The sequence below is a fragment of the Botrytis cinerea genome, chromosome 13, assembly GCF_000143535.2.
Source record: "Botrytis cinerea B05.10 chromosome 13, complete sequence".
NCBI lineage: Eukaryota > Fungi > Ascomycota > Leotiomycetes > Helotiales > Sclerotiniaceae > Botrytis > Botrytis cinerea.
Window position 1 is genome coordinate 1,779,024 of NC_037322.1, and position 24,034 is coordinate 1,803,057.

Consider the following 24,034-nt stretch of genomic DNA (forward strand, 5'->3'; position numbering starts at 1 on the left):
AATGATTGGCTGACCAACTTGTAAATGAAATATGTGAATGGGCGGGCCGGTGGTGAATGAGAAGGGAGTCTGCGATATGCTCAATAGAAAGGCATAAATAGGATTTCTGGAGAAGTGGGAACTCAACAATTCTTAATAGTGAAAGGGCCTGAGACCATCTTAGGAGTATACTGCTTTTGCGAAAGAGAAACTTCGCTGACGCTCATCGTATCAGAAGATATACCTATCCAAGGTTTGGAGACTTGCGTGAGTAGACAGCCGCAATGTAATAACTAATATATTGGAGAGTCGATGGTGTACCTGGCTATTTGTTCACTATTTGAAAAATAGACAATTAAATTGCTGAATGACAACAATTTGGATGTTATTTGTAGACTGATATCTTGAAATCATCTCAGATTTACTAATGGGTATAGTTTGTGTGTAGCCATGAGTAGAAATATGCGATCACAACAGCAAAAACACCTAGGACTACCCTCTCCACTTGAGTCGTCCCCTAGTTGATTTCGATAGATTAATGAGGCTCAGAACGACAGCTTATAAGCTGTTGAAAAGAAATGAAGAAGAGGAGGGGAGGATGTATTCAATAGAAAGCTAAAGGGGTGAATTTTTATATTGGTTGATTGATTTCTGTGAAGATGGAAGTGAATCAGTGAATTTAGAACATAAATGGGGTTACAAAATGTAGTTTGGAAGTAATATATACATCACTTATCCTAATTCTAGATCTCACACTTTTTCAAAGAAATGCGCTAGAAACAGGCGCAAGGAGAGAACGTAGTGCAAGTTTCTGGTAGTTTTATAATAATTATTATGTAGTGCAGATATTCGCAACTCGAAGTTGAGGTTGAAGCGACGAGGGAATATCTGGTAGCTTTATCAGACGAGATAAATGATAATGAAGAGCTTTTAATCAACAGCGAGGATGATTTTTTGGATTAAGATTGACAGAAATCAGGATATAGGGGGCCAATATACGGGACATCTTGAGAGATAAAGTGGTATGAGGAAAACAATAAACAGGCAAAGGAATCACTTTCTGGATTTCCATACATTTGCTCTTCGGTATCTACTACACTACAGGTTGGAAATAGTGGTAGGTCTTGGATAAAGGCATAATTGAGAAAAATGTAAGTACTGCGTTGTCAAGTAAATACAACACGGGTCTATCCAGGAAGGACTTGATGCGGAAAGATGAGGAGGCTTAAATCTAGTTGAAGCCTAAAGGCTCAAAGCTTGACAGACTTCTGAGTTATGCAATGTGCGTATGAAGCTCATGAGAATACCGTGCTATGCTCTGAAGAGATAAGAGGGATAAGAAGCCTTTTGTAATAATAGTCCAAGATAGATGAGAGTATAGCGGTGTAGAGTGTAAATAAAATTTCTAGAGCCAGAAAAAATGTTCATTGAAAAAGTATCCACAACCAAAGAAAGAAAGACACAAGATTGTAAATGCGAGGCTCTATTTTCTAGCAAGTATGATTTTTTTCTTCTTCTGAGTGTTTGAATTCAAACCGAGAGGCCTATACATGAGAATATGTAACTAGGTAACCACATGACTCTTTGGAAGGGCATGAGAATGTGGGGACGTATTGAGGGGTAAATACGCGAGTAGTTGAATTCTTGGAGTCTTGAAGACCACAGGTTATGCAACACAAAATATTGGGGTGTCTACTTCCATTTACTTCTCATACCTGAGTCTTGTCGTTACCACCCTTCTCCGAATGAAAATGGCCTCCAATTTTTGAATTAAGGGGTAACAAGACACTGCGTGGTTCATTTTGCGTTCTGATTGTGCTAATCGCATGTGTGTGATGATAGCTTTACTCTAGAATCTGAATAGCCGCGACTGTACGAGTAGTTTCTTGTGACTGCATCTATTCTTACTCGTGCCGGGAGATATTCCTATCACGTTTGACTGGGGAGACAAAACTTCGCAAGCTCCTTGCTATGCTTTTGATTGATCTCGCCATTTCCACCATCAAATTGCATATCGATACTAGTAGGTATCATCGCTTCGCGTTTGAAACAGACGATAAACTCTGCAACCAATGGCAACATTAATTGGTCTTTTGAGATATTTGATAAGCTTAGAAAACAACAGTAGTGCTGGAAGTAGCCCAAGATGTTCTTGTTTTTACATTGACATTTCGCCAGAGTAACGCCAATTTTAAGATGACCACTACCCAGAACAATATTCGATAGACTATAGTGGTTTTGTTAACGGTCATACTGATACCTGAATTAAGACCTTTTTCATTTAAATAATTCAGACTCGGAGTATCGAAGATGTACCATGATTAAAGTGACTGGATGGGCGATCTAGTCAGGAAACAGACTTCCAACTATCCAGTGAATGCTAGGCAATAATGAATATGAGTTGGAAATCAAGTTCATTTCTAGATAGAGCTGAGGGAAGAGAGGAAGAAGCAAGGGGAAACAGGAGAAAACAATGATGTCACCGAATATTGAATCTCGCCAGATATAAGTCGACTCAATACTCATCACAAAGATATAAAATTGTAAGATGAAGCTCATCCTGCCGATGATATTAAGTTTCTTCAGACATGATTGATTGGACAAATGTGGTAAAAAATGTTATCGAACTGATGAATATATAACTGATGGATCATGAGTAGTTGTTATCACCACGCCAAGTACCTCTCTCGAGAATTTAAAATCGATTTTTCAATGACAATTGTCACACATGAAAGATGCACACCATCCATTGTGATTTTCAGACCTAATTCAAGTAACCCACTTCGACAACAACAATATAAACAGTTTGAAGATGAAAACGGATAAATAGATGCCATTGGAAATTATACTCAAAAAAGGATAACAACAAATATATGCATGAAAATCAATCAACAAAAGCACTTTAATTCAGCATGAAGATACCCCCAACTACAAGTCCTTGTATGGGTACTTGTACTCAGCTCTTGCGCCTTGCGACTGACAAAAGAGCTAGAATACCTAGGAAGAAGAAACAAAACCTCTGAATTATGATAGTTATCGATTCCAGCAACTAACAGTCGGAGTTTATGTAGACGAAAATCCAGATACTGGTGGGAGTATTGATAATTTAAGATTCCTGGTTTCAGTGTGCACCAAATGACTATGGGTTTCACTAAGCATTCTATCAAGATCTAGAGTGAATTATATAAGACGGGAGATTCTAACGCTGATCAAATCCCGATCAGATGGCTGGGTTTTTTCATTGTTAGGAAAATAAAGAAGGTAGAATAATCCTCGTAGTCATTTCTACTGTTCTTCTACGTCCAAGTTTGATTATACCTAGGTTTTCAATATGCCCAAATATCGATGAGATATAAGTATGCACAGCAATAATAGCTGAGCGTACCTTTGGAAATGACAGATGATAATCCAACGAAGCGCTGACAACGAACATGTTCTCTTTATTATATTGATACCCTGTATCCGAACTTCGAAATTAAAATACGCTATGATATATCTCCTGAGAACCCCCATAAATTTCCTATGTGATATTTCTCTGACTTGCAACTTGGATTCATATTATGCACTTGCATTGCCATTCGAGCTTTGTGAAATTGTTCGCTGCAATCATAATGGAAAGAAAATTATGTACTCCACCATCCTTCCTCAAGTAGCTGACCAGTTCACTATCTATGACCGAATGTACCAACGAGTTATACCCTTCTTTCAGAATAGGCAGTCCTCTCATCTTCCTCAAGTGCAGTTCTCTCAAGGCCACTATGTGCACAGAACAGCTTTCCGAACCCTGTTTTCTGAATCCTCAACAATCTCACGTCTATCCTATTTATAACGAGAAGCAGAGTATCGAACGATATCATGTCCAAGACAGAATTTAAAATGGATGGCATGGGCAAAATTCTAAGCTATGATGATAGTCCATTGAAACTGCAGTATACAGTTACTCACAATGTTATGTATCTCGACGGAAATTCTCATCCAACATTTCAAAATTACGTCAACACATAGAGTTGAGCGACAGAAAATAACCTCTAGAGTCAAGCTCGGGTCTCTCTGCCAGCCCAGGCGAGGGCTGTTTACTAAACCTCCCACGCACACAATACAAATCGATAGATCCTCGAGACCAAACTTCATTTGGTATGCTATTCCGACATTCTCCACGCGTTTTCTGTATCTTGGTTGAAAGTCAACGATTCCGAGACGAACTTCTCCAGCTACAAAAGGAACTCCACAAAATTTCGAACGACGGAACCAACCTGTGGGATTTGGAATCCAAGTGAATTATGAGAAAGGGGATAGATCAGTACATGCATGATACACGAACCTAGGACCTTATGAGCTTGCAACAGATGAAATTCACCATTATACTCCCACCACATGAGATTTTGAAACTTCATCCCGCTACTAGCAAACGAGCAAGTCATCTCCTCATTCGTTCACTAGAACTCAAATCTTATAAGCCTCGATTGCTATTTAAACTGCCACAAACCCCATCCACGATCTTGAACATACAGATAAGAGGAAAGTGGCTCAAGAACATATGGGGAAGTTCCCGAAATATAGAAAGATTAATATCAAAGCAAGGTAAACAAACCAGAACACTGCAATTCTTCTAAGAAATATAATCACAATCAAAATCAATAATAAAAATTAAGGATTTCCCACAACCCCTCAGGATAAACGACGACAAGCGTCCAATACCGTTGATTCCGCATCTAAGAAACAATTGACAAGACCAAAAAAAGCCAAGATCAAAACCCCCAAATAGACGTCCAAACCCACTCACCCTCCCCCAAAAGGAGATCATCTCAAAGCCCTGGATATCAAACTAAAAAACAATTCTCCTCTCCAATCCAAACCTCCTCTGAAAATCAAGCCCCTTGACACCCACCCAACTTAATGCAATCCATAATTCCACACCCACGCCCACATCACCTCATTACTTCCCTCCCGCTCCCCCCGTCCCCCCCGCACCCCCAGAAGCAGCCGCCGCACTAGCCGCAACACTCACCTCCGTCTTCCCACTTCTTTTCCACTGCAAATCGAAGAAGATATTAGATTAGCTGTTCTTTATCCGATTATTCGACTATCCATTTACATCCTCACTTCCCCACACTCCCCTATATAACTCTTCACCCAAAAACCACGCCTAGAAAAGAAAAGAAATAGAAAGAGAAAAGTGAAAGAAAAACTCACAACCGCAACCAAAAATCCACAATTCACACACTTATGATGTACATCCTTAAAGCTCGTCATGAGGTAGGGTACGCAGGGGAGACAGAAACAGAGACAGCAGAGCAGTGCTGAGACACTAGTGATTGGGGGTGTTTGATTAGCTTCTTCTTCTTCTTCGTCATCTTCTTCTTCCTACTTCTCTTTATTTCTCATTTCCCATTTCCCATTTCCCATCTTCTCCTCCGCTCGCTTCCCTCCCCCTTCGCCTCCCCCCCTCTTCCTCTCCCCTCCCCTCTCCTCTCCTCCCCCAAAAACCGAAACAAGAGAAAGAAAAAAAACTCACTCCGCAGTCCCCCCACTAACCCACTCCACCACCGTATACTCACAAACCCCACACCTCGGACACCTCACCAATCTCGATTCCTTCTGCAGCGACGTGAGCGGCGCCGTATGCTGTCCTCCATACTCCCCCCCCGCATTCGCATTCGCATTCGCATTCATCGACGGTTGCGGCTGGATCTGAAATTGCGGCGGCGTTTCATGATGCTGATTATTCCCCACCGCCGTCTTCTCACTCGAACGTTGATCGGGATGAGCGTTGTACGAAGGAGGAGGAGGATCAGGCGCTTGAATATTGATTTCCGGATGGTTTGCGTTTAACTCATTTTGAATTCCAGTTTCAGTTCCAGTTCCGGCCCCGGTGTGAGGATTGTGAATGTCTACCATCGGAATATCCGAATGTGCTGTCTGTGTCGATGTCGAGGGAACGTTTGTATTTGCATTTGTATTTGTATATGTCGGTGATTTAGTATCCATTTTCGTGCTTGCTTGCTTGCTTGCTTGCTTGCTTGATCGATCAATCAATCAATCAATCAGTTAATTAGATAAATCCACTTATGAAACGATGAAGAAATTCCAATATCCTCAAACGAAACCATCAAAAGCATTCCAAAAAATATCCTCAAATAATCCACGAAAACGAAAATGGAATCAAGAATCCATCCAGCACAAGACCAGCAAACATCCTCCTCCCTCCCTCCCTCTCTATATACACTCAACTCCCCATCCCACTCCCTGCATTTCTCCACCTTTCCATGCATCCCCAAATCCCTACCCATCTCCTCTAAGCCCTAACCCAAGCCATACCACCACCTCAGCCGCACCACTTCATCTCACCTCACTCCCCTCACCAAACAAACCATACCAGATTCCGCAAACCGCCAAGAAAAAGCCCCACCCAACCCGGCTCAAGGCACCCATCCCTCATGCCACTCCTCCATTCCTCCATTCCTCCATCCCTCCCTCGAGCTCGTATACGTATCCAGCTACTACTTTCAGAATTGCCCCAGCCTGGCTATACGACCCCCCCCTTAACTGGCCACACCACCAAAAAAAGTGGGAATTCCCCAGCCCCAAATCCCTTGGAATTTCTTGGCTTGACGTCGTGATCGCCAGAGGTTATTATCTATCTACCTGCTGCAGTGTCACGCCGACTTTGCCAATGCTCACAATATAATATTTCCAACAGAGCGACTTGCAAGATCCTACGAATGGAAAAATCCTTTTTCTCTTCAATAGATATGACAAGACAATGAGAGAATCATTTGCACTTGCAGTTCTCTACCCCGACACAACTTGGAAGTTACAAAAGAATGAGACGAATACATTCACTTCTTGAATATCACTACGTACCCATCACATCACCCGATACATAGCCTTTCAAACAAAACAAATTCCATAGAACCATTCGGTATTTATATTTATAATTACTTAAGAATATACTATACACAGAATGATGAACCAGAACAATCCATCACCCCCCCTTTGTAACAACTCCCACTCCGTTTTCCTCTCAAGTTCTCCCATTTCTCCCATTTCTCCCATTTCTATCACTTAATTTCCATGCAGACGATAATATTTCCCGTTCATTTGTAGGTATTTATTCTTTCCTCAAAGCTAGAAGTCGTCGAGACAAATTTCGATTCTAGATCGAATAAAACAGCCACTATCTTTCAACATCGAGATATAGTAAGAAACTTTTCCCTTAGCCGGCAGCGAGCGACGACGATAAAAAAAAACTCCATGTAAATGCTTGAGATAAAAACTCCCCATTTGCGCGCTTCTGTATAACGACTGTGCTGCAGCGCTGTATCATATTATTTTTCGAATTTACTGAGTTCGAGGATCGAGATAGCTGACAAGTTCAAGACTCTTGTCGCCCATTGCCCTACTCATGAACATATTCATTAGGCCCCGATCCTCACATATCCCTGCACGTGGTTTTGATTCTCAATACCCTCCATTACATTTCCTCTTGGATTGCCACCAGCATTAACACCTTGCATATTAATTCCCCCATTTGCCAATCGGAAATTTGTCGTATTAGACATTGGGGCTTCTGGAGCTCGTTGAACACTTGCATTAACGTCCGTCATATCGACGAAGGTATCATCTTCCTCCATATCTGCATCGCCATCTGCATCTTGATCGCTTCCAATATCCTGCGCATCCTCTTGCAACGGTTGGCTTGTTATGGAAGAATTAAGTTGTGGTGGATTTGATGAAGGTAACGCTTCATTAATATTATTCTCAAGTGGCTTTTGTGCCGCCATGCCAGATCCAGACTGTCCAGATCCAGCTCGAGCTTGCTTGACAACACCTTTCCATCGACCAATTGCTCGTTCCACTGCCGTATCGAGATGCACACTTCGATCCATGAGCTGAAGACCAACATATTTGTGAGTCGTTCCAAGTTTACCCAATTCAGTCATAAAACGTGAATCAATAGGTAGTGGTGAAGGTGGTTGAATCCTGAATTCCCTAGGTTGTTGTAATCGACTTAACTCTTCAACTTGTAATTTTGAGTGCGCAGTATCCTGTTGTAAAAGTTCCTTCTCCTTCTTCAGCTTGGATATTTCTTCAGACTTTCGACCAATATTACGAGCTAATTCAAGAGTCCAAAGTTCAGTCCTTTTATTTGGAGGTAACGAATTCCAATGCCCAAACATTGAATGTAAGTGCTCAGAAATCCTAGCCTCCATGCTTTGAGCATCTGCTTCCGCTTGTTGGTGAAGTGCAGCAAGGCTCTCGATACCATTGAAGTTTTCCTGCGGAGGGTATGATAGATCATCTTGTGGAGTTGTCGAGGCTACAGTTATTGAGATACGGTAGCGGTGAAACTCTGATGCAAAATGTTTCCGTAATGCTTGATATTGTAATTCATCTGGTGGAAGAATAGACCATGAAGTAGAATTTGGAATAGGAGTAGACGCGTAAAGGGTCGGTGGCGGTGGCAGACAATGTAAGGTGAGGGCAGGAAAATCCAAACTAAAAGGATCGTAATCAAAAATATCGAGGCCTTCAATTCGTTGTCTGTAAGATTTTAAGTTAGAACCAAACCCAGATTGTATGGTTGAAAAGAACTTACTTGGCCGCTCTAACCCCCCCTAAAAGTTCTCTTAAAGCCAATTCTGCCGCCTTTGCATTATCCAGAGCTTCCATCATTTTTTGTTTTTGCTCGAACGTCGTTTTCGCTAGCATTTGTTTGCTGACAGATCTATTTCTGCCATCCGGTCTCCTACTCCCATCTCTGGATTCATCTCCATCCCAACTTCGAGCGGGCTCGCCATTCCGTGCTTGAGGAATATGATTCATGACGCCCGTTGACTCCCATGTGCCGCCATTCACAACAAAATTAGGTCGACGATTACCCAAAGCCTGACCTGGCACCCCCCTTGACATGCACATCATATTCATAGCCGCTCCATCATCTCTTCTCAAGCTTGGAGAGTCACTCCCTACCATATCGGAATCATTATTAGAATTCCCCCTTTCCGATCCTCCAGGTGTCCCGGCAGGTGTCGAATCTTCCCTTCTTGAAGTTGAATTACGTGGCTGCCGCCTTGTAATGCCTCCACGAAGCTTCCTGATCTCATCTACACTATGTATACCGTCTGCCGCTTTGGGATTCTTCTCCTTGATGTAAAGATCGAGATGGCGGCCAAGTGAGGATGAAGTAAATGCTTGATGACAGAATGGACAATTCTTATCCTTTGGTGCAGAATTCTTGCCACCATTTACTGAGAGGTCAGCACTGGAGTTGGGGGTACCCATTTGTTCGGCCATATTAACAATTGTTGCGCGCTGTCCTTGGATGCAGTAGGAATTTGCTTTCGAATCGGTGCATGTATATATGTTCTTGTGTACTCCAGACCTCCTCTTTGTTTATGTTCAAATGTAAGTGATTTTAGAATAATATAAGCCCCCAAATAACAAATACTCCCGCGAAGAAAGTAGAAAATAGAAAAAGAGGTGAAGATAAAGACAAAGATTGTAACGGTCAAAAGAAGGAGCAATGGAAATTGAATCTAAGGGGTTTGCAGCTTTGAATTTGTTCCTTCTTGGGGATTAGAGAATATTTCGCTAACAGGGATTAATCGACGACCCATTCCGGAACCCGATAGTCTAATTCTTGGTGCTCCGCTAATCATTGACAATTGGACAGTCAGATCGTGGTGAGGGAGAAGGGATCAAGGGAGAATTGCGAGTGATGGGCGAGTGAATGAATGGATGTACAGAGGAAATGATGAGTCTATTTAAAGAGAAGGGAACGAAAAGAAAAGAGAAGCTTGATTGACATGATACTTGGGATATACAATATGGATTGGTTTCCAAATAAGACCAAGATCAATACATGGCTTTTTTGCACCTAGGGGTTATTTGGTGAAGATGTCAAACAAAAGTTGAATTGATCCCCTGGTTGGACAGCTATGGAGTTGCCATCATCCAATAGATTGATTACCTATGGTAATTGACATTTGAGTCGAACTTCTCATTGGTGTTGCGTTTACTCATTTGGATTCGTTGAAAGCACAGCAAACACAGCATCAAATCAATCAATCATGAAGCAAACATTTTATTGTCAACAACAACAACATTGGTATTGTCGACTCTATACTCATTTATATATGAGGACATCAATCATAAACTATTCCTTGAAAACGCCCAAAATAAATGCCACTCTTTGCCCACCCACCGATGATGCTCATGAGACCTGTGAGATATGGATATCTAAAGTATCATTAGGTATACCGAGAAAATGCCACCAGTAGAAATGCCACGAAACCCGACGGAGAAATCATTGCAACAATGGATCCTAATTGATGTTGTTAGTGGAGTCATTTTCAAAAACGGTTGATGACAACTTACTCTGAAGTGTTTTTGTGAGTTGTTCTGCTTGTTGTTTCTCCAGTCAAATTTACGGCGTTCGTAGTTCTCCACCTTTCTGGATCTTTTCTCCGCCGCCTTGACTTCTCTTCTCTTCTCAGCGGTGACACCAGCCATACCTAGACCACCATTTGCACGGCTCATGAGTGCTCTTCCACGTTCTCTCTCATTGCGTCGAACAACTCGTTCGTCTTGCTCTACATCCGAATCGGAATTTTCGGCTGCCTCAATTGCACGTCGTTGTCTCTCCTCTGGTGATGGATGATTGACCAAATTTTGACGATAATATTTTTGTAATGATCGATGTCCAGCGGTACGACCGGAAGGTAAGTGGAGCTCATAATCAGCATAAAATGCTGCATGATTGTGTTTATGAGCATGTGAGTGCCACCCATCCTTGTTGTGGTGTGATCGAGGATCTGTGTGGGAGTGGTGAGGATGTTGATGAAGTTTCTCATACTGGTGCGTTCTTTCATCAAGTGGAACTGCAGTAAGATCTGCAGAATCCAAGGAAGACTCAGAGCTGTCAGTTTCCCATCCATCACCATTTTCCATTTCTTCGTCCCCTTCAGCATCAATTGTCGTTGGACGCTTAGCTCCAAGTTTAACGCCACCACTGTTTTGTTTTCCTGGTAATGCATCTTCCGAATCCGATTCTTCCTCGTCATCAGAGTATGTGCTTCTGAAGTCGTAGTAGTCACCAATCTCGATTTGCTCATCTTCAGTGGCGTAACGAATTCTGCAATGGCGCTTATCTCTCATGTGAGTTTGGAGTCCAAAAATCGATTGCTTGAGTTTGCCACAGCCTAAACATTCATGATCTTCGTAAATTTTCTCGTGAAGGAAGGCGATTAAACCTTCGAGGTCAACCAGGTATTCCTTCTCCGGAATGAACATGCCATGTATACGTTCCATATGCGCCGCATTAGCAGCTGTATCGGCCGAATCTTCGTTACAGAATAAGCATCGACTTGTAGAAACCTCCACCAACTCATCTTCATCGTCCTCCATTTCGTTATCCTCAGTAGGTGTAGCCGTAGAACCTTCAGCGTCTTCAAGGTTGGTCTTCTTAATACCCTTAGAAACTTCGTCGACTTGCGCATCCGTATCTTCGCCCGCTGCTCCACTTGTCTTGATAGGTTCTCCCAATGAAAATGTAGAGCTCATTACTGAGCTTGCGTCGTCCATGTGTCCATCACTGGCCATCGCTGCTTTCGCCTTATGTTTCTGACTGCTAAGATGGTTGTGGTAGGCATTTTCACTGAAATATGTTTTGGTACAGATCGTGCAAGACTTTTCGTATGCGGCCTTGGAAGCTGCTGCTGTGGAAGAAGCCTGTGCCTGGAGGACTTTCTCGGTGAAAACTTCGGAAGAAATGGGTGGTAAAGACGTAACGCGGCGCTTCAAGTTGTATCGACTGTAGAAAATTGTCAGTAGGTGAGATAAAAAGAGAAGAAACAAACAGAACATACTGCCAATCACTGCGCATATGTCCTCGTTGCAAATCGCTATTTCTGAACGCCACCTGACATGTATTGCAAGTATAAGGATGAGTAGCATTAGTATCTGCTTGGACCGAGGGACCAGAAGCAGAACTTCTGCTTGCTGTGATAGAAGCCATTTCTGATGTTCGATAGTCGAGTGTAAAACGAACAAACAAATGAACAAACAGATGGTTATTTGGGGGAGAAGTGTTTGGAGGGGAAAGCAGTTGTATCTTTCTTTCTTTCTTTCTTATAATTGATAATTGATAGGCGTTAAAAATCGGTTTTGCCGAAAGCCCCGAAGAATTAGCCCTGGACAGTACTTCGATACCTATGAGTCAATCCGATTTTTTTGCCTTTTCAGGGTGAATGTAAGTTGCTCTGTGGAGTTTTCACAATCCGGCAAGTATTGGAGTAGCGTGCTCGTAAAGATTGTATATTGCAGTCATGTATGATATAAAAAAGAGTCATCTACGAGGTCTTTTTTTTTTCCATGCAATCTTATTATATGAAAATTTACATCTGAAAATCTGGAGTGGGGTTGGGTTATCTTTTGTTTCTGTCCCTCACTCAAATGCGATAAAACTGCTGGCTTGATTGCTGATATGAGTGATAATGATGAATGATTGCCCCAGTGCGTCATCTTACCCAGCTAGACCAGGCCAGGCGAGCCCGATATGTGTATGTGCCTTTCTACGCATGGGGTGATCTTAATAATAATAATAATAATAATAATAATAATGCTAGCCTCGGGCAACACACCTTGCCTTGCCTTGTCAAAACGAACTTATCCATTGAAACGACTGACTAATAATAAAACAACCAAATATTCATACTGTTCACAATCTCGTTTGTTGCAACCGCCATATTCCGTACTCCGCGGATTCTCTTCAGCATACATTCTTCTTCCGCGTTCTTTCCCAATGTCATGACTCGAGATACATCAAGAGTGCGGGAGGAACGAAGTTTCGACGGCGAAGATGATATCCTTTCAGCCCTATGGGCCGCTGCTCCTTTCCCATATCTCCCTCACGATGCGCCAGACGAGTTGAAGAAGCTTACGATAGAGGTTGAGGATCCAAAGCAGATATACGTCATACACAATGCAAGCAGGCGTCATCTCTTCAATGTAATGGTAGAAAAGTATGTTTGTTTGCTTGTGCTTCGTCGAAAAAACTGAGGCTGATTGGACATTTCCGCAGGTACATTCGTCAACTGCGACATGGTTGCGATTCCACTATTTGCCATACCCCAACCTGTTTTACTTGTCGCAAACGCCTGGCCCTGATCTCTGGCCGTCCAATAAGGCCGTATAGTTCGACGAGCGCGAGGATCTTAGCTGTTCACTTAGCTAGCCAGGACAATCCTGAACGAGGTCTATGTCACAACCCTCTCGTAGATTCACCAATCCAATTCAGCAAACATGTTAGAGCTACTGCTCGAAATAACCTGTCTGGGCCCAAGAAAATACAAGTTAGTGGAGGGGATTCTTTGAAAAGCAACATGCTCGGTATCGACAATGTGAGGAACGGGTCGGATCGAATACGAGCCCTCGTAACCACTATTGGTGACCCAGCTGAGACGAGGGAATCGAAACCCACCATGCTGAATGACCATACCAAGATCGATCATAAATCTTTCATTCAAAATGTCTTTGACACGGCAGCTTTCAAGATGGTAGAATGGCTGACACCGAGGAATCTGGCAGCACTAACAAGGCAGGATGGCACAGCCTCGGATTCGAATGCACGTTCCTCACCATTGGCTCAGTCGACACCAAGTGATGGTGTGAATACTCCTGCGCAGAAGCTAGAAGGTTTCACTGGGTCAGGGACAGAGTCGTCAAATGCTACAAAGTTCTCACAAACCTCTTCTGGGGTTCCGGAAGAGGTTTCCGGGTGTTCAAGCCATTGGGATAGAAACGAGAGTTCTAGTGGGAAAGATGTTCCAGATACAAGTACAAGGTTGGAGATGGGCTCAATGTCGCCTTCTACTATACCTAGCGACATCAAGCCTAGCATTCAACCGAGCCCAAATGCGTCGCATACAGAAACTACACACATCTCAAGTCCGAGATCTCGAAGGAGGACAGACTCCTATGATGCACATGTTTCCAAAGGGGTCTTAAATCTTTCGACTTCACCAAGGGCGACTGACACAGATACTACTTCGCCTTTGCCTTCACGTTCTATTCGTTCGAAACCTAAACCCACTCGGCATACTATGATAGCTAATCCAGTTCTCAATTTGCCCGAAACCGATATTTCCTCGCCTACAGCACCCCTTATTAGTGCCACAGTTGAGCCTTCTGTCCCAGCCGAGCCTGCGACGAACCTCAGATCCGATGTAAATTCTAACAGCGCAATCGAAAACCTCTCGATTGAAAGCTATAATTCAGAGCCGTCTTCACCTGATGAGAAGCTACCGCAAACACTTTCATCACTACCTATTGAAGTGATTAATCTGATCTGTGATATTCTGGAAGATGATAAGACTTGTGATAACCATTCATTACATCCTGATCAAATCGACGATGATTTGAAGAGACATCAAGCAGGTATAATTCCTTTGCACCGAAAATCAAAGTCGACGATTGGTTATCCAAAATCAACAAAAAAACAATGGCGTCGTTTCATTGATCAGTGTTTGTATTCTGTTCTTAGTAAGCCCAGTTCCCTCATAAAGTCTTTCGCCACCCCAGATGGGCAGGTCTTTGATACACAGACCATTTGGTACTGTATGCTACGTATGACTAGAGTCGCGCCGTCTATTGTCTTTGACAGCCTATGGATTGCCGCTGGCACACTTTTCAAGCCTCCACAGGACTTGGAATGGGCCAAACAGTCTCAAAGCGATAGCCCGGGTCCAGATCAATCAATCTCAAAAGCTGATGCAGCTCAAATAATAAACATTTGCTTTCATGCACTCGTAGCTGCGGCACCATTGCTGAAGGACTCAAGACCACTAGCAAATATGTCTCGTATACGTTCATATGGAATTACTTTGCCTGGGAGGGAATCGTTGTCAATGGAATCCACCAAATTATGTCTACAATATGACGATGCGTTCTCGGATGAACTAGCATTAAGATTAGCTCGCCGAGTCTTCTCTGCTGTTTCTACAAGACGTAGGTTCTCTGAATTGATTCAGCTTCAACAAGATACCAGAGGCGACGAAAATGAAGAAGACGGTGTCTTGGAAATTATTCTCGGTACTCTGAAATATCTCGATCTTGATACACCACCTCTACTCAACTTCACAGCTGCAGAGCAAGATTTGCACGAGAAGAGAATTCCTACTTTAATACTCGATTGGGCCCGGACAGTAATGTTACAGGATTGGAATGGTAAAGGAGAAGTTCCATCAGATGGGTCGTTTGGAGGTGCTTTAGAAACCATTGCGGCAATATACAGAAACAGGAAATCGCTTTTATTGGGAGACATTCATTTTCGTACAGAATACTTTTCCGAACGGCTAGATAGTGTCGCCATGCCTCTCGAGTGGTTGTCTTTCCAGACGAATAAACGTACCGTTCATTTGCTCGACTACCCATATTTATTCAACCCATCAACATTGGTCAATTACTTTCGAGCCATCAATTACTCGCGGATGAATCAATCCTATGAAGAGGCAAAGTCTTTAACTACACTCGTTCGTACTCACGAGGGACTAATCGCCAATGAAGACTATCGAAATAGACTTCGAGGTCGTCTTCAAACAGCAACATCAAGATTCCTGGCCATTGAAGTTAGCCGAGAAAATTTACTTTCAGACACTTTTGATGTGCTCTGGCGAAGAGAGGGACGTGAATTGATGCGACCGTTAAAAGTGTCATTTGGCGGGGAGCATGGGGAGGAAGGTTTGGATTATGGTGGAGTTCAGCAAGAGTTCTTTCGAATAGCCATGACAGAAGCTATCAACCCTGATTATGGTGTTTTTACGATTGACAATAAAACAAAAATGACTTGGTTTCAGCCAGGATCACCAGAGCCGTTGTGGAAATTCGAGCTTATCGGAACAATCATATCTTTAGCTGTTTACAACGGTATGACTCTACCGATTACCTTCCCCAAGGCATTCTACAGGAAATTACAAGGAGAAAGCATTACAGAACTTCACCACATTTCAGATGGCTGGCCCGAACTCGCTAAGGGTTTAACAGATCTGCTAGAATGGGACGAGAGCAAGGGGGCCGTGGAAGAGATTTTCTGTCGAACATACGAGTTCAGCCACTTTCAATTCGGGAAGTTGGTTAGCCGTGAAATGGTTAGCTCATCTCAATGGCCAAAATTCTCGGATCTCAACGTTGGCGAAGATTTTGAGGATTTCGATTCAACAGAGGTACCGCTGGTCACGAACGAAAATCGAAATAGCTATGTTAGTGATTATATCAATTGGCTAACAAATGTATCCATCCAACCACAATTCGAGGCTTTCAAAAAAGGATTCTTCGCCTGTCTTGACCCTCGCTCTCTTAACCTTTTCGATGCCGAGACTCTTCAATCTCTAGTCGAAGGTGTACAAGAAATCGACATTATTGAAATGCAACGTGGTGCCCGATATACTGGCTACGAGCCTACTGATCGCGTCATTCAAGATTTCTGGTCGGTAGTCAAAGAGTACGATTTGGAAAAGAAGAAAAAATTACTCGAATTCACGACATCGTCTGATAGGGTTCCTATGGGTGGAATGAAGAATTTCCAACTCACAATCCATAGGAACGGAGCAGGTAATCAATTACCGACTACGTCGACGTGCTTTCAAATCTTGATGTTGCCGAATTATGCAAGCAGAGAGATTCTGAAAGAGAGATTTGATGTTGCTTTGGAACATAGCAGTGGGTTTGGTAATCATTAGATGAGCAGAGAAGGGGGGGGTATTAATCACTTTTACTGGCGATTGATACAAGTTTATGGATACTGATTTGAGCGTATGGCATAACTTCTTGAAGTTAGGTAATCGAAAAATAGCGATGGGAAGAAACGATAATGATTGTTTAAATACCTTCTTGTACTGTATAGGATAGCGAACGGTGGCGTTTCTCTGGCTCTTTCGCGCTCTCTGTGTATACGGGAAGCAATATCATTCAGCATAGCATAGCATATCATAGAATTCTAGGAGAAATACGAAAGGTTATGAGTTTAATTGCAATAGTGAGATGAAATGAAATGAAATGAGGAAATCCAGACACAAGTTTTTGATTCTTCGGTATAGACGGCCCGGACTTCCTGGAAATATTCCTTGGCGCGGGGTTGGAGATTAGTGAGATTAGTTTATTAAGTTCATTAATTGTTAGTTGGCTGGGCGCTTTGCTTTACTTTGCTTGGGTTTGCATGGCTTTGTGTGATTGATTCTGTGTGGATTTGAAATGGATTTGGATTGGGATGATATGGAATGGGATGGATTTGAAATAAGATGGATTTATATGTGTATTTATTTTGTTTACATGTCTTGGTATTGATTTCAAGATCTTGGATATATATACTTTCAAGAATTAAGAATAGCATTCTTTCAATATGAGTTGTGGGTTGTGGGTTGTGGGTTGTGGGTTATGTGTTGTGAGCTATGGGAAGAGGAGGGGAGGGGAGGGGGGGAGATGGTTGGGGGATTGGGGGATTTGGATTAGGATTTGTAGTGTTAGGATTATGTTGTGTAGTAGTTTTTATATAGGGAGTTTGGAGTTGCTTAGTGTGTAAGTGTATATATAGTGTAGTGGTTTTTATATAGGGAGTCTGGAGTTGCTTAGTGTGTAAGTGTATATGTATGTATTTGTAGCGTTTCGTATTCTCGGAGTGTGCAGCGGGAGCGCAGACAGCCGGGGTCGATGTATCGATCGCTGCTGGAGAATGAATTCGCGCTCGATTATTGGGCGTGTCATTATGTATCGAGTGGCTGGAGGGACTTACCTGTCTCATTTTCATAAATACAAAGCAGAAAACGTAGATAGAAGTAAAAGGTATATTGCATTATATTTGAAAGAGCGAACCTAAATTCAAAGGTATAGTACTAACTAAATAAACATCGATCCACCACATGCGAGCGGGACTGTCACAATTCCCCATTGTTGACTTGAAGAGAATTATTTGAATTGCACCTAGTCCGGAAATCTGGAAAATATTTTTCCAGGTCCACAGACTGGATACAAACCATCTTCGTCTAACAATTCCAAAAGAGTGAGAGAAATTAAGCATCTTGAATATTAACCACATCACCATAAGCATCAATGCCCAATCTCTTCTTTGCGATCGATGTCTTGACCGGGTTGGGACTGTTGAAAATCTCATCCAGCTCCTCCAACGTACGATTTCGGGTTTCGGGGATGAAGAACCATACGACTGTAGATTGAACCGCACACCAAATGGTAAAGATGATGTAGGTTTTCCAGCCGATCTTTTGCATGGAGACGGGCCATGCGAATTGGTTCAGGAGACCGGCGGCTGCAACGGCGAAACCGGAGAATCCCATTCCCTTGGCGCGCATTTCGAAGGAGAGAACTTCGACGGGGTAGAGAGCTTGGAGAGGTGTGAAACCGACCGAGTAGACGGCACCGAAGATGAAGATGAAAGCGAGGGAGGCGGTACCGGCTGCGTGGTTTGTGCCGACGGATGCGGGATCCGAGGGATTGGGAATAGATTCTTGGAAGAGAGCGGCGGAGACGGTCATAGCGAGCCAGACTACGCAACAACCTGTGTGGGTATTGATGTTAGTAGAGGTTTTTTGATAGTGTGTAGAAGGGGAGAATTTACCAATGTTAGAGAAGAGAAGAAGAGGACGACGTCCAATACGATCAACCATTGCGGCACCGAAGAGGGCCCAGCAGAACTGTTGACAATTGTTGATGAGAATGACGTTTGCTTGACCGATAGCACTGTCAATACCGATGGTCTCAAGAACTTTGCCCATGAAATATGACAAGACAGCTAAATCATGTTAGTCATGCTATTTTTTTAATTTTTTTTGGTAGAAGATTGCAGAATACATACCATTTCCAGCCCATTGACCAAAGATCGTGACACTAACATTACAGAACAGACGATAGCAAGTCGACTTGCTCTTGAAAAGCGCTCTGTAATCCCACCAACGCTTGTCGGCACCGTCCATTTCCAAGAGTTCTTCGTATTCATTGAGTTGCAAGCTGACCCATACACTTTCTGGATTTCCTTCTCCGTGGAACTTGGTAAGCATCTTCTTGGCTTGATCGCGTTTGTTGTTGACGTAGAGCCATCTTGGGGATTCGGGGAGGAAGTAAGCGGAAATAAAGATGATACTGGAGAACATCAATTGGATCCAAATGATGAGTCTCCATGATTCGTCGCCTCCGATGTTGCTTGCTCCACGAGCTACTCCGCTAGCAATAATTGATCCAGTGAACCTGAATCTGATTAGGTAGAGTCTAACAAAATATCCATATTGAACTTACCAAAAGCAATTGAAGATGGCTGTGACTACACCACGATATGCCGGGTGAGAAACTTCAACAACATACATGGGACCAGCGGCGGAAGCGATGTTGACACCAAAACCAAGCAAGAAACGACCACCCATGAATTGTCTTACACCTGCCTCTCTGGTTGCAACTCCTTGAATGATCGTACCGAGAATAATGCAGAGACATCCGAGCCACATTCCAAATCTTCGTCCGAAAGTATCGGCTGCGGGTCCAACGAATGGCAATGAAACGACACCACCAATTTGGTACATGGAAGTAACAATACCGGCCCAGATTCCAGCGTTTTCACCGTGGTAGAAATCGAGAAACCAAGGGTTCACAAGTAAGTTGTTGATGAGCGATCCATCATAACCGTTCATGGTAGCACAGAAGAATCCGATAAAGCAAGCTGTGTAGAGTTGGATTGTTGACCAAGTGAAAGCCTTGGGAGGCTCCTTGAGCATGGCTTCGTTGAATGTTTCATTTCCGAGAACGACTTTGGCACCAACTTCGGCATGTTTCTGTGATTTCAATTGAGGTTAGAATGTATCTATGAAGAAATTGAATTGGAGCTCGTCAATCATACCTCATCGTCACTTCGAGTGTGAGCGACCTCGGTCTCCTCGTACTGAGTATTTGTCTTCTCCGCCATGACTTCCAATTTTCTGCCAAACAAGAAATGACTATGACAATGGAAAAGGATCTATTGATCTGAGAGAGGGATGAGGTTCCAAAATCAACGGAACATGCTTCATTTATGTATTGTAACGATGGCAACTCTGAACCCTGTCAATGAGAGGCTGGCCTTGTCCCTTCGTACAGCCATAAGCATACTCTCAATAGCGGAGCGCTAAATAATATTTGGAACCAATCTATCCTCCAACCCCGGATTTGCGGGCAGGCATTCCTGGTGTGCTTTTCTTCTCCAATAAAAATATGCCATACAACTTTGTGGGGTCTGGGGTTGCACATTATGCAAGTATACTTTTCATAGCATTCACAAGGACTTCGGATCCTTGGTCCTTTCGTTTGCACGTATGAATCTCATCCCATTGTCGGCTGGCCGTGAGGAGGCAAAAAAGAGTCAACCCTTGAGAAGTATCAGAACTGCTGATTCGAAGAGATGTTTCCTAGTACAGGAAAGTCATTTGCGGAGTAACTACCCCGTGTTCCAGAAAAGGAATAGACTGACAACGCCTGACATGGCAATCGAGCTGATTTTTGGCGAGATTGGCCTTTTGGTATCCGCTTGTCACCTGTATACCAAGCAATGCTTAATACCCTTTTCCACGAATGAATATCCCATCCCACGACAAGGGATTTAAAGTTTCAAATAGAATAATCACCCTTCTGGTTAAAACGGGTTCCTGGTGGTGGTCTGTGATAGATCATTATTCGGTCCCGCTCTCTGCTTTTCCTCGTCTGTCTTCTTTGGGGTTTCGTTAATATTTCGGTGGCGTTGAAGCGATGGATTTCCTTGGAGCGTTGCAGTGCCAGTTTGTACAATGAGACATTGCGTGATATTTTAGACGGAAAATGTTAGCATAGTTGTGATATCACGTGAATGTCATGAGTTGTACTTTTATGTGAGTTGTGTCTGCATTTCGTGAGGTCGACCAATCATTGGTAATATTGCCGCCTACTAGTGCTAATCTGGGGAAACTATGTTTTTGAGAGACAGGAGGGATTTTCTGGTAGCAAGTGCTCTAGTTTGTAGGACAATGCATGCTACATGCGCGACATGCTTCTAGAATTCACCACCATTAAACCTACTTCAACACATCGATCGACAACGCAACAACATTGCAATACTATTTTCTCCCTTGGACAAATAAGCCGCCTTTTCAACCCCAACAGAACTGCTCCAGCACACGACAACCTTCATTACAGATCCCCAACCAACACACCATCTGCGGCGCAGCCGGTGCACCTCTCGCCTTGGCCGCAAAGCCTAATCTCGATTCAAGAGTCCCATCCCGACATCCACATCTATGCATCCATCAAATTTCCAACCAATATATTCTTCGACCCAAGCAGAATTTTCAAATTGGGGAAACCATATTCTCGGGATTTTCTGCTTGTCGATAATCCAGACTCAGAGCTTGGGAAGCCGAATATGGTTAAGATTTCTCATCACAAGCTCCGTCGACGATTTCGTATTAGATAAAAAATACCCGTCTTCGCCGCATTTGCAATTTTGCCTCCCAACAATTAGATCAGTTGCTGAGACTTTGGGCTTTGATATACACATTTGACTTCTTTTTCCAGGATGGATTCTCCGTACGCACGTACAAATATCAAATTATCAAAGTGATGGGATTTGGGGATTTGGGGTCTCCAGATTTCAATGGACGGATGGATGTATCAGCCGACTAGGTTCGGAATCCTTTGCCGTTATTACTCGAATTATTGACCTAGATATCCACAAGCCTGCAGGAGGACAAATATCAGATCCTACTCTGTACTCTGGATCGGTACAGCCGAGGCATGTGGACTGGGATAGGTATATATTCACGTGATATTCTAGCTACGAAGTACTGTGAAAAGAAGAGAACGAACATACATGCGTTTGGGAGAGAGTTGCTACAAGAAACATCTAATTAGATTGTGTTGGAATCTGAAAAACTACGGAATATCACTATTTACTTAAAGTATATCAAACTCTAGATGTGAAGGTTGGTAAGTGATGTGTCCGACAGATCAGGAAGATACTCGACCTCAAGATTGATATCTAGCGGGCTAATCCAGTTGATATGATCAAAAAAAGTCCAGCTAATCTCTTTCACACCATATTCGAATCACTGTCTATCTCATCAATACAAAACAGATCATCGAACATCAACAGATCAAGACAAATACCTAGCATCAAATCCACACACAACAGACTCCTCAAAACACTCCTCTTCTCCTCTCCTCTCCGAACGAAAGTTTTCACAAGCCCATCCAGTCTCGAAATCCAACCCTCAATCTCGACATCTAACCCTCAATCCCAATCCCAATCCTCACTCACCAGTCCAAACCCAAACTATCAAACATCACAACCTCGCAAACTCACAATCCGCTCCATTGAAACCCAGCCATTAATCTCCATAGTCATCCAGCCATCCGCAGTGGTTACTAGAGCGATCTGCAGAATACATAAAAGTAGCCGATGAGTATATCTTCACTCAGATAGTCTCTTACTTATCGAGTCCTCGATACGTTTCTCTGCCGAATGCTGAATGCAAACATGCAAACATGCATTCTATACCTACCAGATATAAAGTAGTACAATTTATTCAAGATACAAACTAACATGAGTATAGATATACATATAGAGCTAGATATCTCCTCTTTCCTTACTTACTTATCCCCCTCGAGCTCAAATTCCTTCACTCCATACACACAATTCATACAACTAATCCGCAAATTCGCTACATCCCATTCCACTCCTCAGATTTTCCACTCCCTAATTCCCATTCATACCTACAACCTACAACCTACAATCTAATCCCCGTCCCAACCCTCTCACACCAAATTCCCACGTCCATTTTTCCCTTTCCAAAACCTCTAGCAAAACTCTCCATCCTACAAATCTTCACAGTCTTCAACCAGTTAGCGAAATACATACATACATACACATACTCGAGCACGCCTCACATGCATATAGACAGTATTCCTTTTATATACTATACATCCCGGATACTCACTATCTAGCATTTTCTCCTTTTCACTTCAAAACGATTTTATCTACTTTACTCTAACACTGTATAATACAGCACAGTATAATCCAATCCATCTTCCTCCTCTCCTCTCCTCTCATCTCATCTCATCTCATTTATATCTATCTATCTAATCCATCCAGCCATCCAGCCATCCATCTCTCTATCCCTTATAACAAAAAAAAAAAAAAAGACACTCGCCAAATAAAGCTAAAACCTCTACAACCAAAATTCCCATCCCATTTTACCAAATACTTCTAATCCATCTACTCATCTACCCACCTACGACAACGAAATCAGCTCTTATACTCTTATCTTCCCTTTCTCTTCAACTCCAACTCTATCTTTACCTCTAAATTCAAATATATTCATCACTAACTCACTCACTCACTCACTTACCTACTCACCTCACCTACCTATCCACCCACTCACTTACTCACTCACTCAATATTACTTACCCACCACTCACTCCCCAACAATAAACCAAAGCAATCCAAAAACATTATAATATAAGAAAATCTCCCATCCCCCATCCCCCATACCTCTCTCCTCTCTCCTCAAAATTATCCCATCCCATCCAAACCCATCCAATCAAACCAAACCAAACAGCACCATTTCCCCAATCTCATTCTTCAAAAACTACAATCACAATCACAATCACAATCCAAAAAAAAGTGAGAAAAAAAAAAAAAAAATAATAATAATAATAATAATAATAATATATATATCATCAAATAAGATTTAATTTATGATACTTATTCATTCTTTTGATTTATCCATCTATCTATCTATCGATTCTATTCTATTCTCTTCTACTCACCTCACCTCACCTCACCTCACCCATACCTCCTTTTTTTCTTTTCTTTTTTTTTGTATTCTATTCTATTTCATCCTATTCAATCCCATCTCATCCCATTCATATTCCAAAACCCAACAAATTTACCATTCAGTCCCTACATCTTCTCTTCTCTTCTCACCCCATCCCTTTCCATTCGCTTCGATTTCATCACATCTATATGATATGATATCTATTTATATCATAT

The 24,034-nt window shown here is 42.5% G+C and overlaps 5 protein-coding genes across 5 annotated transcripts; 1 reads left to right on the forward strand and 4 right to left on the reverse strand.

The window, feature by feature from the left end:
- Positions 1-4,429: 4,429 nt before the first annotated feature.
- BCIN_13g04780 (hypothetical protein) lies at positions 4,430-6,155 on the reverse strand. Its single transcript, XM_001546984.2, has 3 exons — positions 5,495-6,155; positions 5,173-5,287; positions 4,430-5,011 (listed from the first exon to the last, which is right to left on the reverse strand). The coding sequence occupies exons 1-3, from the start codon at positions 5,965-5,967 to the stop codon at positions 4,916-4,918; spliced, it is 684 nt and encodes a 227-aa protein (XP_001547034.2). The 5' UTR covers positions 5,968-6,155; the 3' UTR covers positions 4,430-4,915.
- A 729-nt stretch (positions 6,156-6,884) lies between these two features.
- On the reverse strand, positions 6,885-9,547 carry BCIN_13g04790 (hypothetical protein). The gene is made up of 2 exons (XM_024696853.1): positions 8,579-9,547; positions 6,885-8,523 (listed from the first exon to the last, which is right to left on the reverse strand). The coding sequence occupies exons 1-2, from the start codon at positions 9,274-9,276 to the stop codon at positions 7,398-7,400; spliced, it is 1,824 nt and encodes a 607-aa protein (XP_024552666.1). The 5' UTR covers positions 9,277-9,547; the 3' UTR covers positions 6,885-7,397.
- A 572-nt stretch (positions 9,548-10,119) lies between these two features.
- BCIN_13g04800 (hypothetical protein) lies at positions 10,120-12,425 on the reverse strand. The gene is made up of 3 exons (XM_001546986.2): positions 11,850-12,425; positions 10,360-11,794; positions 10,120-10,306 (listed from the first exon to the last, which is right to left on the reverse strand). The coding sequence occupies exons 1-3, from the start codon at positions 11,996-11,998 to the stop codon at positions 10,289-10,291; spliced, it is 1,602 nt and encodes a 533-aa protein (XP_001547036.1). The 5' UTR covers positions 11,999-12,425; the 3' UTR covers positions 10,120-10,288.
- Positions 12,426-12,646: 221 nt separating this feature from the next.
- Positions 12,647-16,963, forward strand: BCIN_13g04810 (hypothetical protein). The gene is made up of 2 exons (XM_024696854.1): positions 12,647-13,004; positions 13,064-16,963. Exons 1-2 carry the CDS (start codon positions 12,790-12,792, stop codon positions 16,716-16,718), a joined length of 3,870 nt encoding a protein of 1,289 aa, XP_024552667.1. The 5' UTR covers positions 12,647-12,789; the 3' UTR covers positions 16,719-16,963.
- Positions 16,964-17,823: 860 nt separating this feature from the next.
- Bchex2 lies at positions 17,824-20,096 on the reverse strand. Its single transcript, XM_024696855.1, has 5 exons — positions 19,877-20,096; positions 19,282-19,811; positions 18,845-19,233; positions 18,608-18,781; positions 17,824-18,547 (listed from the first exon to the last, which is right to left on the reverse strand). The coding sequence occupies exons 1-5, from the start codon at positions 19,940-19,942 to the stop codon at positions 18,045-18,047; spliced, it is 1,662 nt and encodes a 553-aa protein (XP_024552668.1). The 5' UTR covers positions 19,943-20,096; the 3' UTR covers positions 17,824-18,044.
- Positions 20,097-24,034: the final 3,938 nt, after the last annotated feature.

What these genes read in the sequence shown, in the direction of transcription:
- BCIN_13g04780 (XM_001546984.2), bottom strand. Translation starts at nt 5,967, where the DNA reads ATGGATACTAAATCACCGACATATACAAATACAAATGCAAATACAAAC. An exon ending in GTTAGTGGGGGGACTGCGGA is followed by an intron (nt 5,288 to 5,494) that starts GTGAGTTTTTTT and finishes CCCAATCACTAG; the next exon opens with TGTCTCAGCACTGCTCTGCT. An exon ending in GTGGATTTTTGGTTGCGGTT is followed by an intron (nt 5,012 to 5,172) that starts GTGAGTTTTTCT and finishes TTCGATTTGCAG; the next exon opens with TGGAAAAGAAGTGGGAAGAC.
- BCIN_13g04790 (XM_024696853.1), bottom strand. Translation starts at nt 9,276, where the DNA reads ATGGCCGAACAAATGGGTACCCCCAACTCCAGTGCTGACCTCTCAGTA. An exon ending in GGGGGGGTTAGAGCGGCCAA is followed by an intron (nt 8,524 to 8,578) that starts GTAAGTTCTTTT and finishes AAAATCTTACAG; the next exon opens with ACAACGAATTGAAGGCCTCG.
- BCIN_13g04800 (XM_001546986.2), bottom strand. Translation starts at nt 11,998, where the DNA reads ATGGCTTCTATCACAGCAAGCAGAAGTTCTGCTTCTGGTCCCTCGGTC. An exon ending in CATATGCGCAGTGATTGGCA is followed by an intron (nt 11,795 to 11,849) that starts GTATGTTCTGTT and finishes AATTTTCTACAG; the next exon opens with TCGATACAACTTGAAGCGCC.
- BCIN_13g04810 (XM_024696854.1), top strand. Translation starts at nt 12,790, where the DNA reads ATGACTCGAGATACATCAAGAGTGCGGGAGGAACGAAGTTTCGACGGC. An exon ending in TTCAATGTAATGGTAGAAAA is followed by an intron (nt 13,005 to 13,063) that starts GTATGTTTGTTT and finishes ACATTTCCGCAG; the next exon opens with GTACATTCGTCAACTGCGAC.
- Bchex2 (XM_024696855.1), bottom strand. Translation starts at nt 19,942, where the DNA reads ATGGCGGAGAAGACAAATACTCAGTACGAGGAGACCGAGGTCGCTCAC. An exon ending in ACACTCGAAGTGACGATGAG is followed by an intron (nt 19,812 to 19,876) that starts GTATGATTGACG and finishes TTGAAATCACAG; the next exon opens with AAACATGCCGAAGTTGGTGC. An exon ending in TCTTCTCTTCTCTAACATTG is followed by an intron (nt 18,548 to 18,607) that starts GTAAATTCTCCC and finishes ATACCCACACAG; the next exon opens with GTTGTTGCGTAGTCTGGCTC.